This window comes from Eschscholzia californica, unplaced genomic scaffold (assembly GCF_041429995.1).
Source record: "Eschscholzia californica isolate CP2 unplaced genomic scaffold, dmEscCali1.0.p SCAF_2, whole genome shotgun sequence".
Taxonomy (NCBI): domain Eukaryota; kingdom Viridiplantae; phylum Streptophyta; class Magnoliopsida; order Ranunculales; family Papaveraceae; genus Eschscholzia; species Eschscholzia californica.
In genome coordinates, this window is record NW_028238309.1 from 7,569,415 (window position 1) to 7,587,283 (window position 17,869).

Here is a 17,869-nt window from a genome sequence, read left to right on the forward strand (position 1 = left end):
GGTAAGAGGTAAGTCTTCCAACTTAAAGGTCAAGGGTTCGAGGCACACGCTTACCAATTCAAAAAAGGGTGCTTCTAAAGGCACCGCGTCGAAAGGCTGTTAGCATCCATCTCTGTTAGCACCAGGTCCAACCGCTCATTTCTCTATTAGCACCAATAAACTATGTAGGCACCAGTCCCTTCTCAGTTAACCCCTAACCCCTTCATCCACCTCTCACAAAACTAACGAGAAATCTCAATTTCAAACTTTCTCTCTTCAACCAAACCTAACTCTACTCACCAAATTCGAAGAACTAGTAGTAGGTTGCAAGAAATCTGATCCTTTCTGATTAGTTTCTAACTAGCAACCTCCTGATAAGAGTTCATCCATGAGATCGAAATCGACGTTGGTACTATCGGTGGACATGGTATCGCGTATCAAATGGAAATCTGCTATCTTCCATCATGTATGGGTTCTTTTCAGAAAACCCCCATCACTATTTTTGGATCCCCAATTTCAAAGATGAGATAATCTTAAGATCCAAAACAGAGAAGGATGTAGAAGATGAAGAATAAAAAGAGGAATTTCCAGTATGGGTTTCTTTCTCCAGTCTTGAGAAGTCCAATCTGTCCCAGTTGGAGAAACATCGTCAACAAAAATCTTTAGAGATGAACTGCAATCACAAAATCAAAAGGAAAAGCTTAACGAACATCCTAAGCCTAAAAGTTTCACTTTTCCTATTTGGGTTTTTTCATCTACCTAATTTATTCATATTTTCCCATGAATCACAATACAGAAATCCATTCAGATGAATTAGAACCCCATGAACATCCATAACATGTATATCCTAAGTAAATCAAAAGCTCAGATCTAAAGCAATAAACCAGTATAACAAAACTAATAGAGGAAAAAAAATCAAACTTTAAGAACATGAAAGAGAAATCAAATTGTTAAAAAACCCACTTTGATTAAAAAGTCCTACACAAAAACAGAAGCATCTTAGAGAGAGAGAGAGGGAATGAGAATGAATCTTCAACGAATAGGAGGAGATGGGTAGTTGTTCATAGTATTTAGAATGAAATTAATGTCTGAAGAAGAAGAAGAAACATCAGTCATCAAAACAACAAAGATCTCATACTCTTCTTGGTCAGGCCCTGTCTATATATCTCATAAAACTAAACACCTCCACCAGAAGAAGAAAAGGAAAAACTTCCTTTCTCACGCACACTTATTATCCTCTCTCACTTTCTCTCTCTACAATTTTACCCATAAATTATGAGAGGGAAGAATCAATATCTCTTTCTTCCTCTTTCTGTTTAATTTCCCATAACATAACCTCTTGTATAGTTATTGGGTATGTGGTGGGTTATAGAGGATGAATCTTGAATGAATAAGAGGGATTTCTTTTGTTTTGGAAGAAGATGGAAGAAGCAAATGAAGGTTCACCCACAATAAAAACTGGTGCTTATAGAGATCTCGGGTCAATGACCATTGACCTGAATCAATAAAATTTTTGGATGCTAAGAGCGTTTTGGCCCGGTGCCTTTAGAAGCACCCTTCAAAAAAAAAGAATAAGCAAAGGGAGAAAGGGGGTTGTTTAGTTCTACTAAATTTATAATGGGCCTAGGATTAGCTATGAGTTTTTTTCCTAGAGGGAAAAACCCATACTCAAGTGTAGGCCCATCATACATCATAGGCTTCTAACCCAATAGTTGTGTAGTCAAATTTGAATATTCAAACATCTTGTGTGTTTTTTTCCCCAAACATCTTGTGTTTGAGTCGTCGGGTTGTAGTTTGTTTATCAGATAATAGATACACGTATAAAATAAAAAATCGGTAACTGCTCTAAAGGTCATAAGAAAGAGCTTTAAATCAAGGAGGAACAATAATTGCGATTGCTTCAAAAGTTCTCAACAAGCATTCAAGCGAGGCGACTGAGAGTCAGACCTTTCTATTGGGAGATCTTGCAACTAGTTATCGATTCCATAAAGCTATACTTGAGGGTGAATATGTTAGTAATGTAGTTCAAGCAATAAATGGTTCTCCATCGGACACACCGTGGTATATTCAATGGATTATCAAGATATCTCCCATAAACGCAACTTTTTCGTTCGTAATATTTCAGGATTCTGGGATAATTGACAATTCTATCATCCCTAATCACTTTATAACTTATCTCCCATTAATGAAGTTTTATCTTCTTTGTCAAAAAAAAGAACTCTAAATAGGCTATGAAACAGGAACAATATTAATATTTAGTACGTATAAGTACATGTAATAAATTTCAAGAGTAAACTATGTTTCCCCAAACTCTAACCCACAACCTCTTGGTAATCTTATAGGGGAAGACACCCATTAATCTACTCTATGCGCTCATTTGTAGAATTGCGACATATAATTAAGCTCTTCTCATAACCGTTACTAAACCTTCGGTTAATTAATCTGCATTTCCTAACGCTATGTGTCTTCCCTGTGATTCTTATTTTGGTTCTTTATAATAACTCTAAAAGTAGTTAGGAAACACAATAATCTTGTAATGTTTAGGTGACTAGTCATATTCTGTGGGGTTTGATGTCTAATATCTCTTTTATAATTTCCCAATTTAGAGACTGATGTCTGGGTATTCCCTCTTTTTTTCCTTTTTTCGGTTGAACCGAGTCCTTGTCATAGCATGTACCAATAACCAAATTAACCCAGCAAGAGCAACATAACATCACCATCCAAGTTGAAGAAACTCCACTGCCTCTAGGGGTGTCAATAAGCCATTGTCTCTGGGAAGGCCAATGAGCCAATTCAAGGATTGTCTGACTACAAAGAGTAGGATGATAGAGGAGGCTGAAAGTAGTAGAGCATGGCATACGTGGTAGGACGGTAGAAAGAAAGAGTGGGACGATCACATTATGTAAAATAATATGATTACATTTTATCTCCGAATATTAGTACATGACTCTTAATTTGATATACAACATAGTACATAACATATCAAACATCAACCAATTAGATGCATAGTATATACATGATATATTATGTGAATAGCCAAATAGTATATTAGTTATTGACATTAAAAAAGGCTAAATCAGAAAGACGATAAGCCAAAAAGGAAAATATAGTCTCTAAGAGAGGCGGGAAAGGAAAGAGACCGCCTTTTTCTACGTTGGTCAATTCTTAAACTACAACATCACTATTGTTGTCGCCACCACTAGGCCACCACCATCACTATCTTGCCGCATCCACCACCACCACCATCACTATCTTCACCACCATTACCAACTATTACATTCATCAAACTAACTTTTCCATAATTCCATATTTTTATGGGATGTGGGTTTTGCTTAAATTAGAAAAGCTTCCATTTACTTGGTCATAAACGGCCCTAAATGGGGTCCAAGTTAGTCCAATATGCCTTTAGCCTTTCGGCGTATTAAGGTGGAAGAAGTGGTAATTGAAAAGCATTATTCATTACTCACTACTACCAATTCCTATTAAACAACAATTCATTGAACTGCAAATAAAGAATGACAATGAAAGTAAATGGGTTCTTTTCTCTGCCTGTCTTAGAAGGGAAACCCTTTTCTATCAAGTGCTCCACTCTTCCACCACCATTATTATAGAATTTCCATAAAATTATACTGATAAAACAACAACCATGTCAAACTTAATAACTTTGTCTGGTTTGATTTGGGTTAGTGGGTGAAATTATTCTTTTGCTAAATTTGTGAGATTATTTTCTAATGGTACAATGGTTTTATGGAGCACTATAAACTTCAATCCTTTATTAAGAGTTAAACTCTGCTTCTTACACTACAGAGACATACGCATTACTAGCTAAAAGTCGGATGTCACGAGAGAGAATATAAAGAAAAGAAAAAAGGTGAAGAGTACAATTAGAAAATAATTATTAGCTAAAAGTCGGATGTCACGAGAGAATATAAAGAAAAGAAAAAAGGTGAAGAGTACAATTAGAAAAGAATTATTAAACTTAATAGTTTCGTAATAGACATGTTAATTTGAGGACCAAATAACCTATTGGTAAAAAATGTGGAAGCTCAAAGCACAAGTTGTATAATGTTAGGACCAAATAACAATTATGTAGGTTCAATAAATATATGAATTTTTTTAATTGTCTTTGTACATATATTCATTTTCTTTCTCTAAATTCTCTCAAGGAGACCTAACAGAAGGATGAAATATATGAATTATATAATGGTCTCTTTGTACAAGAATTCAACTTGCCTCATTCCCATAGGTTGGCCAACTTCTGACCATATCTTGGAACTTATAGTGGTTAAGTGAACATAATCTTCTTATATAAATAACTTATTTAGACAAACATATAAAATATATCTCTAGCAATTAATAAACTATACTCTTGTTTGAGTACTAAATTTGGCCGGTACCGACCTTGCTAATAAATAGATAATTCCACCAACATACAAAAATAAAACAGATATCTCAAACTTTCACATGTAACAGACCGATACGGTCGAAAAAGATAAGACTACATAATGCTGGAAAACAGACATCACTTTGACTGATATTGTATGAGATTGGTTTAGAGAAGACCATTAGTTTCCTCCTTATGTTACTAGATGAATTTCACAAGATTGTAGGAACAAATTTTCTCCAAGGGAATTTAACTATGCTTTTTAATTTTCTTGGTTTGTGTATTCTTCAATCTCTTTCATGAAATCTAGAATATCCCATTGAAAGTGAAATAAGATTCCATTTTTATTTAAGAAGATGATTTTGTACTTAAAGTTTGTCTAGTAGAGACAAAAAACTACTGGTTCTTTTTATCTCAACTACTGTATTTGGAAGACTGAAATTAAGACCCATGTGTTTTGGTCTTTGGTCTGATAAAAAACTAGGAAAACTCTAAAGTATAATTACAAGGTAAAGTCTAAAAAAAAAAAATTAGATTTAAATTGAATTTTGGTATGCTAACAATCAATCACTTCTTAGGATTTACAGTTAGAGATTTCCGGCCCGTGAATGTACACTTATATGTCAATTCTCACCGTCTATGATCTACGCTTGTTAATTTTCTTCATTTTTAACAGACTGAAAACGCATCATTTTTTATTTGATGAAAATAGGCATTAGTCTTAACTTTATTCATGATTGGAAAAAAGTTAATGTTGAATTTATCTGTCACGACTGGCTTACAATGCAAAGTGGAGCCTAATTAGAGTATGATGATCATTCTTTTCAATTCACTAACTTGTAAGACTCTAGTTTGGAACTAACTAACAATGACTTCTTGCAATATAAAAGAAAAGCTAACAATGACTTGAAAAGTCGGAGATGATTTATAGTCGACCAATACATTTTATTTTAGGCATGTGAGACCATTTTTCGACGTCCTCTCATGTGGGTTTCTTTGAACGTAAAATGTCTTTTGGTAGGTGACATAGAACACATATAATTGCCAGGATTATCACGTGTAGCCTGCTCTTGATACAATTATTAGTATATCTACTAGTAGAAGATTTATTCGCGGATAATTTTGACTACGGACAACCCATCGAATCCAAAGTTATAGGTTTCTTACAGCATTCAATGAGTTGTAAATGTTAACATCATAGGGCAGAGATGAAATTGGATTTTGGTCGTTTTACATTTTTGTTCACACAAAATCCAACAAATTGTACCCTATGTTGATTTGGTACATATGAATTTCACTGTATCCAGTGTATAGTGATTGGGACTAATCATGGATTTCATTTCGTCCCACACGACAAGACTCCAAGGGTCCGACACATTACAATCACCAACTTTATCACACAATAGTCAAATTTGTCGGCATATTTTGATGGTAAACAGTGGCATGACTGAAATTTCAGAAGAAATTCGTTCTCAAATTTTAATTATGGCTTCAAATACAATAATCATATATGATAACGCACGTCTAAAAGGATGATGATGATGAACTCTTAGTAGGAAATGGTGTGATTTAGAGATTTGATAAAATTCGTTAAAATGTACTCCTAATATACCACAAACTGCTCTACAAGGCTTGAACTTGCAACCTTTGGATATTATAGAGGAATGCATAAGTCATAACTAATTGGATTATAGGTCTAGGACATTTATAATTAAAAAACAATGAGTAAAAAAAGTATAACAGATGAGAAAAAAAAAAAAAAAAAAAGAAAGAAAAGGTTAACTCCAAGTTGACCCCTAAGGACGACTAACTCACCGAAACGATGTCCTAAAAGTTGATCATATTCTAAAATAGTCATATTTTGTATAATTTTTTCTTAGTCAACTTTAATATTTGACCTTTTCTTTTTCTATTTCTTTCCAGAATTAATTCTCAACTTTTTTCAAGTGAGAGGATGAGGCGTTTGCAGATGGCCAACATAAGCGGCTTGCAACCTGCCAATTACATTTTTCTTTTTCTTCTCATTTATTTCTTCTCCTTCCACCACCGTAACCACAACTATTTTTTTCCCGTCTGCGCGACCAACTGTCTGCATCGCAATGAATAACGTAATTTGTAATCCATACATTGAAAAGTAGAAAAAGAAAATTTGAAAAGAGGGGAAACATAGGTATTTTAAGGTGCGACCACGTGGCAAATGATAAAACTAAGGCCCATGCCCACACGACAAGACTCCAAGGGTCCGACACATTACAATCACCAACTTTATCACACAATAGTCAAATTTGTCGGCATATTTTGATGGTAAACAGTGGCATGACTGAAATTTCAGAAGAAATTCGTTCTCAAATTTTAATTATGGCTTCAAATACAATAATCATATATGATAACGCACGTCTAAAAGGATGATGATGATGAACTCTTAGTAGGAAATGGTGTGATTTAGATATTTGATAAAATTCGTTAAAATGTACTCCTAATATACCACAAACTGCTCTACAAGGCTTGAACTTGCAACCTTTGGATATTATAGAGGAATGCATAAGTCATAACTAATTGGATTATAGGTCTAGGACATTTATAATTAAAAAACAATGAGTAAAAAAAGTATAACAGATGAGAAAAAAAAAAAAAAAAAAAAAAAAAAAAGAAAGAAAAGGTTAACTCCAAGTTGACCCCTAAGGACGACTAACTCACCGAAACGATGTCCTAAAAGTTGATCATATTCTAAAATAGTCATATTTTGTATAATTTTTTCTTAGTCAACTTTAATATTTGACCTTTTCTTTTTCTATTTCTTTCCAGAATTAATTCTCAACTTTTTTCAAGTGAGAGGATGAGGCGTTTGCAGATGGCCAACATAAGCGGCTTGCAACCTGCCAATTACATTTTTCTTTTTCTTCTCATTTATTTCTTCTCCTTCCACCACCGTAACCACAACTATTTTTTTCCCATCTGCGCGACCAACTGTCTGCATCGCAATGAATAACGTAATTTGTAATCCATACATTGAAAAGTAGAAAAAGAAAATTTGAAAAGAGGGGAAACATAGGTATTTTAAGGTGCGACCACGTGGCAAATGATAAAACTAAGGCCCATGCCCACACGACAAGACTCCAAGGGTCCGACACATTACAATCACCAACTTTATCACACAATAGTCAAATTTGTCGGCATATTTTGATGGTAAACAGTGGCATGACTGAAATTTCAGAAGAAATTCGTTCTCAAATTTTAATTATGGCTTCAAATACAATAATCATATATGATAACGCACGTCTAAAAGGATGATGATGATGAACTCTTAGTAGGAAATGGTGTGATTTAGAGATTTGATAAAATTCGTTAAAATGTACTCCTAATATACCACAAACTGCTCTACAAGGCTTGAACTTGCAACCTTTGGATATTATAGAGGAATGCATAAGTCATAACTAATTGGATTACAGGTCTAGGACATTTATAATTAAAAAACAATGAGTAAAAAAAGTATAACAGATGAGAAAAAAAAAAGAAAAAAGAAAGAAAAGGTTAACTCCAAGTTGACCCCTAAGGACGACTAACTCACCGAAACGATGTCCTAAAAGTTGATCATATTCTAAAATAGTCATATTTTGTATAATTTTTTCTTAGTCAACTTTAATATTTGACCTTTTCTTTTTCTATTTCTTTCCAGAATTAATTCTCAACTTTTTTCAAGTCAGAGGATGAGGCGTTTGCAGATGGCTAACATAAGCGGCTTGCAATCTGCCAATTACATTTTTCTTTTTCTTCTCATTTATTTCTTCTCCTTCCACCACCGTAACCACAACTATTTTTTTCCCGTCTGCGCGACCAACTGTCTGCATCGCAATGAATAACGTAATTTGTAATCCATATATTGAAAAGTAGAAAAGGAAAATTTGAAAAAGGGGAAACATAGGTATTTTAAGGTGCGACCACGTGACAAATGAAAAAACTAAGGCCCATGCCCAAATGGGCCAAGTCAAGCAAAAAAAAAGAGAAGTTGACACGACGGACTAAAAAGTAAGAAACGGGTTTTCGATTAATGAAGGAGAAAACATATACGTTAGATAATCCTCGAGATTCTACATTAGTTATTATAAATAAACAACTCTTTTCAGTCTTTGGTACTTCGAAGTAGATCCTCAATATCATATTACCAGACATTAGAGAGAGAAAGAAAGAGAGAGAAAGAAAGAGAGAGAAACTAGAGATGGAAATGGATTGGTGCTTGTTGCAACCGAAAATTGAATTACACGCTCACCTGAATGGATCCATTAGAGGTTCTACATTGTTGTAAGTTCATTTATACTTGTTCTTGATTTCCTCCTCTGGCATATACCCTTTTTACTCTACTAATAAGAATATCAATCTCCATTAAAATCTACCCAAAAAAGAAACAACCCAGATTCATCTCTTATTAATCTAATACTTCAAACTTGTTATAATCTCAGAGAACTTGCTAAAGTTTCTGGGGAAAAAGGTGTATTGGTTTTTGAAGATGTGGAGAACTTAATTTTGAAAGGTAAGTTTTGAAAATCTGGGTACATTGTTTTTTAGTTTCTTGGATCTAATTGTTTCTGTAAAAACCCTAAACCCTAGAAATTAAAACTTGAATTGATTCTTTTAATACTAATGAGTAAAACCCATTTATGAATTTGCTTGTTTTTAACTTAATTATAAGTTTTTTTTTTAATCAATCAATCTTGTTTATGTATTATTATAGGTGACCGTTCTCTTGTTGAGTGTTTCAAATTTTTCGATTTGATTCATCTACTTACTACTGATCATACAACTGTTAAGAGAATCACCAAAGAAGTAATTATTTTCTCTTACTACATTTATTTGTATCCCCAATTTTGAGTTTTGTAGTTTACAATGTGGTTCATAGTTTTAGTATTGAAACAGGTTATTGAAGATTTTGCTTCGGAAAATATTGTTTATGTAGAACTTCGAACTACTCCGAAGGTGATTTTCATGAACAATTAGGGCTAAATTTTGTTTACCCTGTTTTAGTTTCAATCAATTGTAAGAAGAAAAATTGTTTTATGAATGTACAGAAAAATGCAGCTATAGGAATGACAAAGAGGTCGTATATCGAAGCAGTAATAGATGGTTTGAGATCAGTTGATACAATTGATGTTGATTTTATTCCTTCTGATATGAACCAAAGTAGTTCAACTAGGATTATCTCCGACGATAATGGAGTTACGAGGGAAAAGATTTATGTTCGTCTTCTTCTAAGTATTGATCGTCGGGAAACAACTGCATCAGCAATGGAAACGGTAGGTTTACAGAAATGTAGTCATAATACTGTTTGCTTTTCGAGTTCTTAAAATTGGTATATAAGTTTCATTTCCTTAAGTGGGGATGAATTTAGTGCCTCGTAATGTAAAGTGGTTCGACCTAGATTTTTCTTTCAGGTGGAATTGGCTTTGGAAATGAGGGATTTAGGGGTTGTTGGTATTGATCTTTCCGGTAATCCAATTATCGGAGAATGGTAATTTCTATACCCAAGAATCGTAGTTAGTATAACATCAATAAATACAAAGTTTCATGCCAATAATTCTTCATATTGTATTTTTAGGGCTACATTTTTACCAGCGTTGAGGTACGCGAAGGAGCAAGGTCTCGCTATTACTCTTCATTGTGGAGAGGTATTTTTAGTTGGGCAGTGCCATTTCATTGCCTATGAGTACATTTTTTGTTGTAATTGGTTATCGTTAAGAGTTTGATATCTATTGATTAGATTAATGATTGATATTGGTAAATGAAGGCACCGGACCGGGATGAAGAAATCAGTGCAATGTTGGACTTTCTTCCTGAGAGGATCGGCCACGGTTGCTGTATTCGTGGAGAGGAATTGAAAAAACTGAAGTCGTCTGAGATACCGGTAAATGAGTAAATAAAGCTTAACGATCGACTATTATTTGAGCTAATTCAGAATTGACGAACGTGCAGGTTGAGATTTGTTTGACATCCAACATTCGTACTAAATGCTTCCCTTCCATAGAGTACCATCACTTTGGTTAGATTTATCATCTCTATCTTAATATTACTATTTCTTAACCTATCTTCATGCATATTTCTTTTTGATTATTGATGTGCCATGTGAAATACGGATACTCAAATACTTGCAATCGCCTCTAAAGATGTATGTTAGAGTTCATATCGTTATGTCGTGTTTAATACTCTCCTAGCTTTCAATTGTAAGTTAGTTTCATCATCTTTTACAAGATGGAAGAAATTACTCACATTTTTGTTTTACTGTTGTAGATGACCTTTACAAATCAAAGCATCCTATAGTGTTATGTACCGACGACCCATGGATTTTTTCTACTACTCTTTCTCGCGAATACAACCTCGCTGCAACTTCATTCGGTACATTCCTCATTTTATTCATCTTGTCTCAGATTAAGATTTGTATCGCCTAATCTTTTTTTTTTTTTACGTAAATTGTGTTTGTTATTTTCTTAGGTCTTGGAAAAGAGGACATGTTTAAGCTAGCAAGAAGTGCAATTGAATGTATATTTGCGGATGCTGGGGTGAAGAAGAAACTAAGAGAGGTTTTTGATTCGGCCGAGAACCAGCTTATGTTATAAGAACATTTTACTTGTTCATAATATCATTCATAGCAAATAATAATGCTCAGTATGAAAAAAAAAAAAAAAACTATATTGTAGTAAATAATTAGTATTCATTTTGATTAATCAATAGTGTACTAGGCAAATTTTATCCAATTGAATGAAAGAGCTAATTTTTGGTCTGATGAACTGTTTTTTTTTATAGAATTCTCCTGTTTCCTGTGATTACGATAAACTTACATTAAGCTTCTGAAACTACCCAGAATCGAACGGACTAGTATGTGCTCTAGATAGTATCTGTTTTAGTCCCATGTGATCAAATTGATGAACAGAAACTAGGAACATTGTTGATTCCACTTGTGGAGGTTTGTGACTGTGATTATTCTGGTTTTGGGTTATTATCAACTCATTAAGAATTTCGGAATCTTAATCCTAGATTAAGATTTTGATTTTCTTGTGAAATTTCTAGGTCAGGCTTTTCTTTTCTGTAAGCAGCCAAGTACAATCTTCTGCAGGGAAGAACTACAATGCATCTCAGGAAAAGGAAATCTTTTGTATCATATGAGAGAGATGTAATTCCCTGCAGAAAAAGGTGCAGGTTTTCCTTTCTCGGAAGTGCTACAATTACAGAGGATTTGACAAAAGAAGTTACCTAGCTGATGTAGCGGTTGTGATATTCATCTCTCCACGGCTTAGATTTAGTCATCACAACCGTCACATCAGTTGGACAACTTCTTTTGTCATAATCCTTTGTGATTTTAACATTTCTCTTTCTTCTCAGTAGAAGTTGAAGTTAATCAAACGAACCTTACCCTTATGTATTACTCACTTAAGAAATCCAAAATGATAAAATAAATTACGAATTCAATTTTTTTTTCTTTTGAGTATTATACAAAAGATTTTGTTGATGATTCGGTTCAATATTTGTGAGTGAATCAAATTAAAGGCTTTCGAATTTTCTGAATGGAATTATGTAAAACAATGTTTTTTTCTAAGTCAGGTTTGAAATCTGACTCGAGATCTGAGTTGACTCGAGTTAGATTTAGAAATGTTTTTATTTTGTCTGAACTCATGATGTTTGATGCATTGGAATGACTCTGTTTGAGTTCTTCGATAAGTCAGATTCAGGTAATGAGCAAAAATCGAACTCCACCCAGTTTAACGAACACAATCATACCAAGTGACAAGTCAATCTTCACACTCTATTTGCTTGGAAATATCTTACATCCTAATTTAACAAAGAAAAACTCCAGGAACTTTTGGAACAAGCCTCAATTTAAGAAACCAAAAGAAGAGGGAAAAAAGAAAAGAACAAAATTAGAAAATGAATTTCCATTGCCGGGATTTGAACCCGGGTCGCCTGGGTGAAAGCCAGGTATCCTAACCGGGCTGGAGTACAATGGAATAGATGACTTTATTCCTCAAGTACACCATTTATAACGTGGCACGCCACCTTGGCTTTCCACTTGTGTGGAGCAAAGAAAAGGATAACAAAAGCATTATGTGGCTCTCTAGATTCCACACTTTCAGAAAATCTGTAAAAGAATCTTCTTCTAGAAGTTTCTAGAACATTCTAGAAAGCCATGCTGATGCTCCAGGCTTCTCCCCCTTCTTCTCCTCCTCCTCCTCTCCCCAGGTATACTCACTCTCTCTATCTCTACAAGTACTAACAATGTGCATCTGTCAGTCATTTAATGACTTTTCAATTCTACTTTGTATGATTCGAGTAGGAACTTGAGATGAATGGTCTACCTATCTAGGGCATTATTTTGACCATTGTATCAAGTCATTTTAGGTCTTTAATTATCAATCATGTCCAATCAGTAATTCGCCCATTCAAAATTGTGTCTTAGGCAAATGTTGTTTGTATTTTGGGTAGAATAGTATGTTTGTTGTTACATACTTGATGATCTTATACTTGTAAGTATTATTATTATATAGGACGATACGAGCAAAGAGAACGTTAGTTTGTTCGTTTCATCACTCTGCATCAAGCAACAAGCTAATTACCGTCAAACGTGTTTTATCTGGCATTGCTGTTTCGCTTGTATTTCTTTCTCAATCAAACCAGGTCAGTTGGTTTCAATTTCTTTCTCCTTCATTTTACATCAAGATGCTATAAACCTTGTTTCCCGTTACTGATTGAGAACGAGACGGAGTAATCTTTAGTTTACTTTAGCGTCACTTGAGCTACTTACCGGGTTTAGATGCATCTTCCTTCCGAGAAGAGTTTTTATATGAACAACTATTAGAAACAAAGTAGTATTTACTGTTAAGTTTGTGGGTGTCCCGTTCGAAACCAATTAATTGGGCATGACTATCCCGAGAGACTCTAGATACTATTTACTTGGTCACGACTCACGAGACATCCATCTATTCATGTGGCCTGTGAGGCTGCCTATTCTCATACGTCAAATACCACTCTTTGAGCCTATCACCGCTTTGTGTTGGGTGACGTTGAACACGTATGACAATTGAACTACCATGTTTCGGCCTGGCTCTTTTACTATATGTTGTGGCAGCATCTAACTCAAAACCACTACAAAATGAGCGAAGATTCCCTACATATTATTTAGATGCTAATGAGACTTTCCTCCGCTGATGTAGGACTGTTTACCCATGTTATCATCTTGTAAGTAGAGTATTTTCGTGTGATAAAACTATGAGCCGGAGTAAGGGGGGCCAATACCCTCATTAATGAACTCAATTGAATCTCTCCTAGCTCAATACAGGGAAGATCTATACTCAATTTAGTCATCGACTCATCGTTACTTATCCCGCTTTCTCTCATAACATATCTCCTACAATCACTTGTCTCTCTAAAACTTCTATCATTAGTTTGTGTCCTTCTAGTGGTAAAATTATAGCTAGGTAGTCACAAAAAAGACATGAAACTGCAAAAATTATGCATAGGATCAGTTTTTTTTTTTCCAAAATTGGATGGAATATATAATTCAATGGAGTATCTGAGTTGAACTTTCACTTTATCCACTGCTTAAGTACGTCCTTCCTGTGACCAGGTCATTGCAGAAGAACAGTCGAAATATTTCTCTAACTTGTGTCAACTTGCGGCTGTCACAGATAAGAGTATAACTCTTCCACTAGATGAAAGTTCTGATGAGAGAAATGGACAATTAATGATGATGAGAGGTATGACAGCCAATAATTTCGATCCTATTAGATATTCAGGAAGATGGTTTGAAGTAGCTTCCCTTAAGAGGGGATTTGCCGGTGCTGGACAAGAAGACTGCCATTGTACACAGGTGAGAACTCTGGATAATTCATTAATTTCTGTTTGTAAAGAAGTTCAGAAGTTATATTTTTGTTATCTAGGTACTGTGACTGATGGACCTATAACTGCAGGGAGTATATACATTTGATGCTTCGGGTCCATCAATCCAGGTCGATACGTTTTGTGTTCACGGTGGTCCAGATGGATATATTACTGGTATAAGAGGAAGGGTTCAATGCCTTTCGGAGGAAGACACCAAGAAAAACGAGTCTGATTTAGAGAAGAGCGAGATGATTAGAGAGAAATGTTATCTTCGGTTTCCTACTTTGCCGTTTATTCCTAAGGAGCCATATGACGTGATTGCAACCGATTATGATAACTTCGCTCTTGTTTCTGGAGCCAAAGACACAAGTTTTGTTCAGGTAATATGAAATATACTTCCAAGAAGAAACTACATTCATTTGCAACCACGGGTAGATGTCCATGATTTCTTTTAGCTAAGGTGTTGATTGTTCTTTTTGCTAAATTCATCTAATTAGATCTGACTCAAGACTTCAGTTGTCTTAAATTAGATCTCGGAGTTTTTTTTTTCGATTCTTGAGCCCGACTCATCTGAATTGCTTGCTTGAGATTATTTTGGTTCCATTTGAGTTAGGCGTAAAATAAATCTGAATTAAGAGCCCATTGTCTAAAATAACCCTAATGGTTATTGTGCTCCTAACCAGAACAAGTCAAATTCATACCACATCTCAGGTTCAGACTAGTCAGACTCTGGCGAGTCAGATTCGGACACTAAAAGAACAACTACCACCTAAGTGTGGCCAGAGTTACATTCAAGATTTGGCATAAGATGTGTGATCAAAGTTCAAATTTCTTTCTCTGATCTCTAATAATGTAATGGCTCTCATATTTCAGATTTACTCAAGAACACCAAATCCAGGTCCTGAATTCATAGAGAAATACAAGACCTACTTGGGAAACTACGGGTACGATCCAAGCAAGATCAAAGATACTCCACAAGATTGTGAGGCGATGTCAAACACTCAGTTAGCTGCAATGATGTCTATGCCTGGTATGCAACAAGCTTTGACGAATGAATTCCCCGATTTAGGACTCAAATCTTCTGTTCAGTTTGACCCTTTTACGAGTGTCTTCGGTACTCTGAAGAAGCTTGTTCAGCTCTATTTCAAGTAGTTCTTGAGCTTCATTTCCTTATATGTATTATAATATTGTGAGTTGAATTGTTCATGATAGAAGTTGTCAACTTTGAATGAGTTCGTTTAATGAAAATGTAAGCATTTACCCACAAAAATTTAGTCAGAGTTATAGCTATTCTTCCCAATTGAATAAATTCACACGTCAATAGTCTAAGCGAGTCAATAGTCTCTATTTTTCTTTGTCGGATCTTGAAGTTGACTTAAAATTTTAATCAACTTTAATATCTGAGGACGTTTAGGTTGTTATTTTACGATTACTAACACTTGCATCTTACATGTCTAGATACTTTTATCGGACTAATATTTAGTTTATTTTTATTTTTATACGTAAGGATATTCCAAAATCACAACACCATCATACTATAAAGAATTTTTAGGTTTATAGTCCAAAAAACGGGTCCTAATAGTAGATATAATCCTCTCTAATCCTATAAAGGGTTTTAAAACCAAAAAAATAATATAAATCGATATCTAGTCCATTTGGTCTCATCTAGAGAGAAAACACAAATCTCTAGAATAAATATTATTTCATAATCCCTAATCTAACCTTTCCATATTTTATAACTAATTTATATTCGAAATCTATGCATATCTTTTTCCATATTTATGTCCCATATTTCTCTCCAATCATGTTTCTATTCAAAGTAAGGATATCTTCATTATTATCTCCCATATTTCTCTCCAATCATGTTTCCATTCAAAGTAAGGATATCTTCATTATTTTCAGTAACGGAAACTCTTTATTTGATCTCTCTAAAATCGATTTAGTTGACAAACCTCCATTAAACTCAGAAAATCTTCTTCTTCTACATTATATTGCTGTCCAAATTCATCATTATCAGGTTTAATACTTTCGAAATCTTTATAAACACCATTGTTAATATCTAATATTTCTTCTTATAACTAAAACCCTAATTATTTCGCTCTATTATAAAACATATCAGATTTATGCTACATATCTATAGATCTGTTTACTAATTCATTAATTTCGAATGTATGATGTTTATTTTCTCTCTCTAAAATTTTCATAACTGTTTAAGATCTTTATGTTTATTCCTTATTCAATGATTTATAACTAAAACCCTAAAATTTTCATAACTGTTTAAGATCTTTATGTTTATTCCTTATTCAATGATTTCTTCAAAGTTAGTATGTTATGTTTGCATCCAGTGATAATATCATATTTCTTTAGATCTATGTTTAATCTTCTGTTGTTTCTGATATTTCGTGAGATCAGATTATCAATTATCAATCGAATGTTTGATGTTTATTTTCTTTTTCTCTCTTAAAATTTCATTTATGTTTTTGATCTTGATGTTTAATCCTTCAACTAGAGTTTGACATTATTGCAATCAATCATCATAGCAGATATCTTTAGATTTGTAGTTTAAGCTTAATGATATTCTCATTTTTTTTGTTCAAATCTGGTTTTCAATCCATACGGATTTATGAAACATTTGTTCTTTCGTACGGTTACTCATAACAGAATTTACAGTACATGTACTGTATCGTAAATTACCACAATCTATAGTAAATTATGGGTAATTTACAGAACATTACCCGTGCTTTAACACCAAAACAGTACTCATTTCATTAGTAAAAATACTTCGCTTTACTATCAAATCTCGTGTACTTTGCAATAAAGTATATATAATTTGCGTATATCTTCATGTTCTTACCATTATGTATATAATTTACGTATAAGTGCTCATAAATTATGTATTATTTATTTACCATTACGTGTACTTTTCACCAAAAACAGTAGCCTTGATAAGTTTACCAAACTACTCAAAACCTTCAAATGTTGCCAAAATTTGACAAAAATTATATATAATTTACGAAATTGTACATGTAGTTTATAATACAATATATGATTTTTTTTTCTTTAATGTATGTGTATTTATGTGTGTAGATTTGATATACCAGATGAAATTTCAAAGAGAATTATCAAATCAAAGTGAGTCAACGAAACTAATGGAGAGTACATGGACGGGCACCATTTTTGAACCAAAGAAGATTTTGTACTTTTTTTTTTGTAACAGAATGTAAAGGAATTATATTTAATGTAAAAAAAATTATGTGTAATTTATTGAACAAGACCCACATACATTTGATAAATTATGTTGTATATTTGACAAATGATGGTTTCCTCGTTATAAATAATACATAATTTACGTATTTGTTTCATAATTTGTATTCTATGTGTATTTATGTATGAGTAAAAACGAAAACATATGTTGCTTTAATGTTCTCAGAAAAATATACTATTTCCAAAACTGAAAGTTAAGTGAGAGAAAATGATATTTATATGTTTTGTATATTAACCCCCAAATCACGCTAAATTGATCCTAGAAAATATACTATTTCCAAATCTGAAAGTTAAGTGAGAGAAAATTGATTTGAATCGAAAAAAATTTACATAGTAAGAGAGAGAACATTGATTTGGTTTCCAAATCTGTAAAGAGAGAGA

General features: G+C 33.6%; 2 protein-coding genes and 1 non-coding gene across 3 annotated transcripts; 2 read left to right on the forward strand and 1 right to left on the reverse strand.

The window, feature by feature from the left end:
* The first annotated feature begins 8,490 nt into the window (after positions 1 to 8,490).
* Positions 8,491 to 11,132, forward strand: LOC147555810 (N6-mAMP deaminase-like). Its single transcript, XM_086663492.1, has 11 exons — positions 8,491 to 8,662; positions 8,821 to 8,891; positions 9,093 to 9,184; positions 9,275 to 9,334; positions 9,427 to 9,651; positions 9,790 to 9,866; positions 9,954 to 10,023; positions 10,143 to 10,259; positions 10,328 to 10,394; positions 10,643 to 10,747; positions 10,844 to 11,132. Exons 1-11 carry the CDS (start codon positions 8,580 to 8,582, stop codon positions 10,966 to 10,968), a joined length of 1,092 nt encoding a protein of 363 aa, XP_086519618.1. The 5' UTR covers positions 8,491 to 8,579; the 3' UTR covers positions 10,969 to 11,132.
* Positions 11,133 to 12,280: 1,148 nt separating this feature from the next.
* On the reverse strand, positions 12,281 to 12,354 carry TRNAE-UUC (transfer RNA glutamic acid (anticodon UUC)). The gene has a single exon. It is a non-coding gene; the product is annotated as a tRNA-Glu (tRNA).
* Positions 12,355 to 12,414: 60 nt separating this feature from the next.
* CHL (chloroplastic lipocalin) lies at positions 12,415 to 15,494 on the forward strand. The gene is made up of 5 exons (XM_086663807.1): positions 12,415 to 12,586; positions 12,892 to 13,021; positions 13,971 to 14,213; positions 14,314 to 14,604; positions 15,098 to 15,494. The coding sequence occupies exons 1-5, from the start codon at positions 12,534 to 12,536 to the stop codon at positions 15,374 to 15,376; spliced, it is 996 nt and encodes a 331-aa protein (XP_086519933.1). The 5' UTR covers positions 12,415 to 12,533; the 3' UTR covers positions 15,377 to 15,494.
* The last annotated feature ends 2,375 nt before the right edge of the window (positions 15,495 to 17,869 follow it).